Source organism: Heterocephalus glaber, unplaced genomic scaffold, assembly GCF_053883595.1.
Source record: "Heterocephalus glaber isolate CG9 unplaced genomic scaffold, H.glaber_assembly_v1.0 deba00001072, whole genome shotgun sequence".
NCBI classification, from domain to species: Eukaryota; Metazoa; Chordata; class Mammalia; order Rodentia; family Bathyergidae; genus Heterocephalus; species Heterocephalus glaber.
In genome coordinates, this window is record NW_028258189.1 from 4458068 (window position 1) to 4465886 (window position 7819).

Here is a 7819-nt window from a genome sequence, read left to right on the forward strand (position 1 = left end):
TTATGTGGTGCCAGATCCTGTGATTAAGATGGACAAGGTCACATCTTCATAGTTTTGTGAGCCTGCCTTTCTGTTCAACGGTGCTTGGCAGCAGCACTGGCTGTAGTTTGGATCACATTTCAAAAAGACACTTGGGAAATACATCAGGAAGCAGTTCAGAGAGAGCCACAAACAGTAGCCTAAGTATCCCTGAGGGTGTCAGTGGGGTCTGAAAGGGCATTCACAGATATGTAACTTTTACTGTAATAAAACTTAAACATTCACCACACTGTCTTCTTACCACCTGCATCATGCAGGAATTATCAGTTGTTCACGTTGAATGCATGCAAATTTGTTCTTTGGTATTTATGCCCCAATTGAGATCTCTAAAAGCTCAGCCTCTTTGTCTCTCTAACTGTAATCACTATGCTTCCAACTGTGTGTCATATTTATTATTATTATTATTTTTTTTTTTTTTACAATCGATGCTATCTTCACACTTAGTGTGAAGCAAACTGTGAATTATTTTTAGAATGACTGTCCTTGATTTCTCTAATCCAGTTTGAGTGCTTCTGGATAAATTAAATGAGTAGCTGGAAAAAAAAAATTGTACATTAATACGAAAAAGGAGAGATTCATAATTGATATAAGAAAATAAATGGTAGTTTTAATTTTGTTATTTTCATTTATTATTATTTTCATTTATAGTCCATTTATTTTTGGACACACTGGGATTGGAACTCAGCACTTTATCACTGAGCTATATCCCCAGCACCTTTTATTTTTTAATTTGTGTCTGGGTCTCACTAAGTCAGAAAGTGGCCAATCTGGGCTTGAATCTGTGACCCTCCTGTCTCAGTCTCCCCAAGGAGCTGTGTTTACAGGCCTGAACCATAAAGCCCAGCTTTGCCTCGTTTACTTGAATATAAGCAGACTCCTGAGAGATGTGCAGGCACTGGCATTTCAAGGTATAGATGCTGTGTTCTCCTTTGGCCAAACCAGAGGGTGCCATGTTTATTTTTCAGAAGCTAAAGGGGTAATATAGGAATTGGCATGTCTATTTTGTGACTTACCTTCCATCTAGTAATTGGGATGTAAGAGAAAATGGCACAGATACCCTTGAAATGTTCCCTATGTACTGTGTTCTCTCTCAAGCACTGAAAAGGTCACTTGTACCGGCCAACTTAAACTTCTCCTGAAGCCAATGTCATTAAAATGATCATAGAAAATTACATAAAAGTCCATCGTGTCCAATCAGGAAATGTTAAGACTGATGCTTGTGGGATGAACAACTGGTTCATTATGCCTCATGCCAATGGAGCAGCGCTATAAAACAGACGGCAGCTCCGACTCCCTTCAGCATCTCTCCTCCTCCAATCTTCCGCTGGAGAAGAAACGCCACTCCAACAAGATGAAGATTCTCACGCTCGCTCTGGCAGTCGGTCTGGCTTGTGCCAGTCAACACCTGGACCCTGTCAAGGTAGCCTGGATAACCTGCTCTTGAGTGAGGTTTTTGTGTGTCCGCGTTTCTAAGTATCTGTCATTATTTTCCTTGGTTCATTCAATTTTATAAGCATGTTATGTTCTTCCGTGCATGTCTCTATTCCTGAATCTTTTCCTTTTTGAGATCTCTCCGTTTTCTATCAGAATAGTCTCTAAATGCAAAACCTAAGGTACCTAAATGAACGTTTTCAGTGTCCATAGTATTCAAATACATAGTCTTTGCTATTTCAAAAACTCTAAATGGTTAGCAATCTGTGTGCATCTGAAGCATTCCTATGGCATCTTCTATGATTTTTCTCCTAGGGACCATGACCACGCACTTATCCAATAGGGTCAGATTTATATTTTCCTGTTGCGCTGAAGTATGGCGTGATGTGTCAGTGTTAACATGACCAGAATAAAGACATCGCTAACCTTCCCAGTGTGAACTTTCCTTTGTAGATCAACGGTGACTGGCGCAGCATTTACATAGCGGCTGATAAGGCAGAGAAGATCGAAGAGGGGGGTGAACTGAGAGCCTATTTCCGCCACATAGAATGTCAAGACGAATGCAGAAATCTCTCTATCAGGTTTTTTGTCAAGTAAGTAAAATTTACCCTGATCTAATGGAATGACCCATCCGACCACTGCCATGGGGTCTCATGTCTAATGTGAAAATGAACAATACTATAGTCAAATGTGAGCTACAGTATTGAGATATCAATTTACCACTGTGTTCCCCAGATCTTTAAATAATAATAGCTATAGATCACAATGGTGGTAGAAACATACGGAGATAGGGTGCTGACCAAGGTGTTGGTGGATGGATGGATAGAATATAGGCGTGTACATGTTTCTGCCACCATTACAATGTATATCTATCAGAGTCTTCTTATTGATTAATTGTCACCTGAATTAGGAGAAGTTGAAGAGTATCTTAGAGAGCAAGGACTTCAGCATCATTATCCCCAAGAGCATTTAGAGCAAAGGTGGGGAATCTCTTTTAGAAGAGTGAAGTCAGTTCATGTCAAACACGGCAAAAACCTTTCTTGTGATGTGGGACTGTGTGCCCACTACCATGCAAAAGTTGTAAACATCTCAGGTTGTGGAAGTTGGGGCTGAGAACTCAGGGAATGGAAGGGACACAGGTGCTGGCGGGAATCGTGCCCAGCATAGGAAGGCTGGTGGGACACCATTGAGTCACCCAATCCAACAGCCCATGCTCACCAAGGTTGAGCAAACCTGTGGTCGAATGGTGAAGCACCAATACAATGGGGAGATTACGTGAAGGAAACCCTGACATATCCTATTATTTTCAGCACCTCAAATGTCATAAATGCCACAGTTCCTCAGGAGGGGACAGGATAATGAGGAATAAGCACCATTGTGTTGGTTTGTCTTTCAGGTTGGACAGAGTGTGCCAAGAGTTCACTGTAGTGGGAGTAAAGGATGAAAAAAGTGGTGTTTACATCACCGACTGTGAGTACTTGATGTTGTAGGTTGACTACATGACTCAGATCGTAAGATGTGGGCAAATTCATGGCTGTGTCTCACTCTCACCAATCTGGAAGTTGAAATTCTAGAACAATTTCTGCTACTAATTCCTTAAGCAACCTGGGAAAAGCTAGTGAAACTTCTAAAAATTCAGTGAATTGTACACAGCCAGGATATATTCCATGTCATCTAAATGCATGCATAGAATGTGAGCATAAATGGTAAATGAATAGAATTCCCAGAAAATGTGGGAAGTAGGATGGATACATACTACGTGTTCAATTCTAAAAAGTCCTTTACCTAAACAGATACATTGCTATGAATCTCCCTCAAAATACTGCCCTCTCCTCAAGCACACCCACCACATGGTCCCTGCCAGCAGCCTTCAACAGAGTTTTTTTGTTTGTTTGTTTGTTTGTTTTTGGTACTAGGGATCAAACTCTGGTCCTTGTGCTTGCACAGCAGGTGGTGAAACCACTGAGCTAAATCCCTGGCCCAGCCTTCAATAGAGTTTTGATCACAACTATTCAGGACAGTCAAGAAAGACTGCAGAACTGCTTCAAAAATGGCAAGAATGACGGGATATAAGTGTGTTCAATGCAAGGGGAGGCATTGAGAGGTGGACTTAGGACAATGAATCTTTTACTGAAAAAATTTCTAAAAAACTGGAACATTCATTATAATTTTGATCACCCCCTTGTATTTTATATGGTTTTTAAAGAAAGAGATATAAATAAAACTAATTAAAATGGTGAATCTTCTTTCAAAATTCATCTCTTATCCAATTAGCAAATACATCCATATTTTCCTTTCACTGAATAAATTTATTCAGTGAATTATTGAAGTGTTAAAAGTCATTTCATAGATAATCCAAGTTTGAGGTACAATAAGATTACATTAAATCCCAAAGCTTAAGAGTTAAAGTCACACTGAAAACAGTCAAAATGAGTAGCAAATAATTTGAACTTCAGTTAAAATAGTTAGAGCAATAATATTAACTTCTATGTCTGTGACTGAAAATAATTTTCAAAAACCAATCCTGTATATTAAATAGACAAATACTAAATATTTCATTGCAGGGAAAGAAATATACACAGTGATTTTCCAATTTGGGGCTGAAATCATTTTAATTTATATAAATATGACAATTTAGCAGCAGAATTAAGCTGCAACTGCATAACCTATATGTCTAGCATTTTCCAATAATGTAACCAGCACCTCTTTTTATTACTACTGCAATGGTAAATGATAACTTTCGAGTATATGTTAATATGTTACATTTGAATTTATATTCATGGAATTACAATACAATATTGGCGAGGCTTGAAAATTGAGTGATAAAATTCTTGAAACTTTAATAATTGATTTTGATTCACTTGTTCATAAAAGGCGGTTTCATTCACCTACCATTTGTCTATGGATCTTGCACTAGCAATTTTGACAGCTTAAAACACAGTGTGGTGTGCTAGTACTTATACATTTTGAAAGATGCAAATGTTCACCATGTGATGGTGTCAGTATGTAAAATGTGTCCCTCCCTGAGCGGAACTCACAGCGAGGACTCTAACAAGTTGGAGGGAGGTTTATGTAATAGGTTATTATTGAAGGAGGAATCCACACTAGCATACTACAAATAAATACCGTTTAATCAAGGGAGGTAAATTGTTTTTCTTTTTTTCATTCATTAATTTTATTGTTACATTTTAAGTATACAATATAATGATATTCATCATTGGAAATTTGCACCTTTACATAGTCTGTCTTGGTTCTTATTTTTTTCCCGTTCCCCTGCCCTCCCTTCAACCACTCCACCCCTCCCAGTTCACAAAAACTTTGTTTCCATTTTTTTTCTTTTCTCATATTTATTCCTTTCCCTTCTTTCCTTCCCTCTACCCCTCCCACTTCCCCTTCCCCTTTGGACCTTTGCTTCCTATTTCACGTTATCTATTATACATTTTGATCCTTATTTACACTTTCAGTTTCTCACACTAGAGAAACTATTCGGTATTTACACATCTGTGTCCTATTTATTTCACTTAAGAGTTTGTCCTCAATGTGCATCCACTTAGATACAAATGCCTCTAGTTTCTCAACATCACTGGTCATTCGAGAGATTCAGATGCAAACAACACTGAGATTCCACCTCACCCCAGAAAGAATGGCTGCTACCAAGAAATCCACCAATAACAAATGCTGGCAGGGGTGTGGGGAAAAGGGGGGTAAATTCTAATGATACTGAGTTTTTAATCTCTTTTTTCAATTGTAGATGCTGGTAAAAACTATTTCACAGTTGTTGAAAGCACAGAATATATCACACAATTTAGTGACATGAACGTAGATGAAAAAGGCACAAAAACGAATGCGGTTTTAATTGCTGGTAAGTACTGGAGCAATGTCTCTGTAGTATAGACAACATTTACATGAACTGGACCCATGTTCTCAGTTGCAGACAGAAGTGTGTTCATGTATTATTTACTTATATGCCCCAGTCTAGAAATGTGTTCACACACAGGATTGAATATTTTACCGTGCTGACATCAAGGGTACTGAGAAGTTGTCTATGAAATTAAAGATATCCCTACTCTCTGGGGTCCTAACAAGATGGTTTGCTAAAAATGGAAAAGAACAAAGACTCAAAAAGTACTCCAAGATAGTCTCAGAAAGAAATGCCAACCATAATTGGGCTATGTCACCGAATGAAGTAAAATTTAAAATTTGGATTCCATGCGTTATTTTCCCATAGTCAGGACTGTGTTTTCCCATCCTCACCACTTTGAGACATTTAGCCAGTAACAAAACTCGAACCTGCTGCTCTGTAAAGAAACAGCGTATCAGATTCAGTTCCTCAAGGACAAAGCTCCCAGACGATGAATTTTTCTGACTGCTGATAACTTCACAGGGACAGCACGAGAAACATTTGGCCTGCACTGGAATGAGACACATAGATATTTCAGGAAAACTGGGTGAAACTTAGCTTAAGAAAGATGAAGGAGGTTTATTTTTCATATTTGTTTTTCTGGTCCTCATTGCTTAAATGAGGTGGATTAATGTGCTTGGGAGAAGCTGGGAACATTGTCACTCCTCATTTGACGAAGGGCCCACCAAACCAGGGAATGACTGGAGAACATAGAAAGAGGAAAATGAGAAACTGCAGGGTGCACTTTCTCAGCTCTTAGACACAACTGCCTCCATACCCTGATGTGTTTGCAGATTGCCTACAATTTGGGGGACACTGAGATTCACAGCATGAATGAAGTTTTGTGTCCTCAGTAGTCCTGAGAACTGGTAGTTGATGTGATGTTCAGTGTCTGGACTCCACCCAGGGTCACTTAAGATATCCCTGCTGGAAGGAGTTAGGATGGAGATGGTGGGATTCCCCAGGTCACACCAGCATAGAGTGGCCAGGGGGTTGCTTTAGAAATCAAGTAGCATGCTAAGCACACCTGCCTTGCTTTGTTGTCCATGCAATGCAGCAAAAAGGGACAGCCTGACGGAGGAAGAAAAGCAGAAGTTTGTCCAGTTGGCTGAGGAGAAGGGAATTCCGACTGAAAACATCAGAAATGTCATCGCAACAGGTAGAGTCACCCAACTGCATCCGATGATGTCAAAATTCATTTGGAATGCAAACATAATCAGTACTCTCCTTGGCTGGGAATGACTATTCCAAAAATCATGTTTTAATGAAACTGCTATTGCAAGTGCTTAGATTTCTCGAATAACTGCCTTGTTTGTCTCATCTTTTCCTTCTCAGATACCTGCCCGGAATAGACAGTGCTTGGGTGAGTAGAAAGACAGTACGCATAGCTCCTGATAGTTTAAACTTCTTGGGCTCTTTTCCTTAGGAAATCGGACATGCTTATTAGGCAAATAGCCCCTCTGTCAGTTATGACTTTGGTTACTGCATGTGCATAAACATTGAAAAAGTAATGCAGATCCACCAAAAATAACAGGGCTTTTTTACTGTGGTGACCATACGAACACTCTTTGCTAAACGTGGTATTTCTCCACTCTGAAATACAGTTAGACCTGGTGAATCCCAGGGTGATGAATGAACCTTGTAGTACCAAAATCTTTGTTAACTCTAGATATGACTCTAGAAGGTATTTATGACATAAACATAAGTACACTTGCCAGTGGATTGATATTAATTTATACTTTGGAAACTTTCAAGGTAATCCCTGACCCAGGGTCATGCAAATATTAATGCTCTCCAAAGGAAGTGTTTATGACAGATTCCATGCATGCCTATGTATTCATGGATTCCTATGAAATGATTTTTATACCATTGTTGTATTTATCAGCAATTAAAACCATGCGAGTTTTTAAAAAATGCTACGAAATTCTCCCTTTTTACCAAGAAGTCTGTAAAAACTTGATCCGGGTCTACAGTTTGTTCTTCATTTATAGATTTTTACTTTTTATTTCCACTCTCAGGAAGATGATGCTGCTAATATGATCTCGGCTACACTTCAATAATTTTCTCTTTTCTTTTCTCACAGATGATAACGTGACAGGAGTATTTGCAATCTTCTCAAAGACAACTGAATCATTCATGTGCTGATCCCATTTCCTGAACCTATTTCCTGAACCTATTTCTTGACTTTCCTTCCCATCCCATCTTCTCTTTACTTGATCTCTCTGTCTTGATTGATTAAATAAATTGATATCATATGCTAACATAAACATCTGTGAAGAGAATTTGTTGAATTTGTAACGCACAACTATTTTAAACACTGGGTGTGCAATAGAATAAGAGATGATTCTTTACTTAACATAACTGCAGAGTTGTCGGGCATGGGATGGTTAGAGAGAAAAACATGAGTGACATCATCATGGATTCAGATTTTTACGATTTAGTGCAAAT

General features: G+C 38.8%; 1 protein-coding gene across 1 annotated transcript; it reads left to right on the forward strand.

The window, feature by feature from the left end:
• The first annotated feature begins 1387 nt into the window (after positions 1-1387).
• On the forward strand, positions 1388-7516 carry LOC101702520 (lipocalin Cav p 3.0101). Its single transcript, XM_004867382.2, has 6 exons — positions 1388-1459; positions 1924-2063; positions 2867-2940; positions 5222-5332; positions 6429-6530; positions 7455-7516. The coding sequence occupies exons 1-6, from the start codon at positions 1391-1393 to the stop codon at positions 7514-7516; spliced, it is 558 nt and encodes a 185-aa protein (XP_004867439.2). The 5' UTR covers positions 1388-1390.
• The last annotated feature ends 303 nt before the right edge of the window (positions 7517-7819 follow it).

Coding starts and splice junctions, on each gene's coding strand:
- LOC101702520 (XM_004867382.2), top strand. CDS start 1,391: ATGAAGATTCTCACGCTCGCTCTGGCAGTCGGTCTGGCTTGTGCCAGT. Junction 1,460..1,923: donor AACACCTGGACCCTGTCAAG/GTAGCCTGGATA, acceptor TTTCCTTTGTAG/ATCAACGGTGACTGGCGCAG. Junction 2,941..5,221: donor TGGTGTTTACATCACCGACT/GTGAGTACTTGA, acceptor TTTCAATTGTAG/ATGCTGGTAAAAACTATTTC.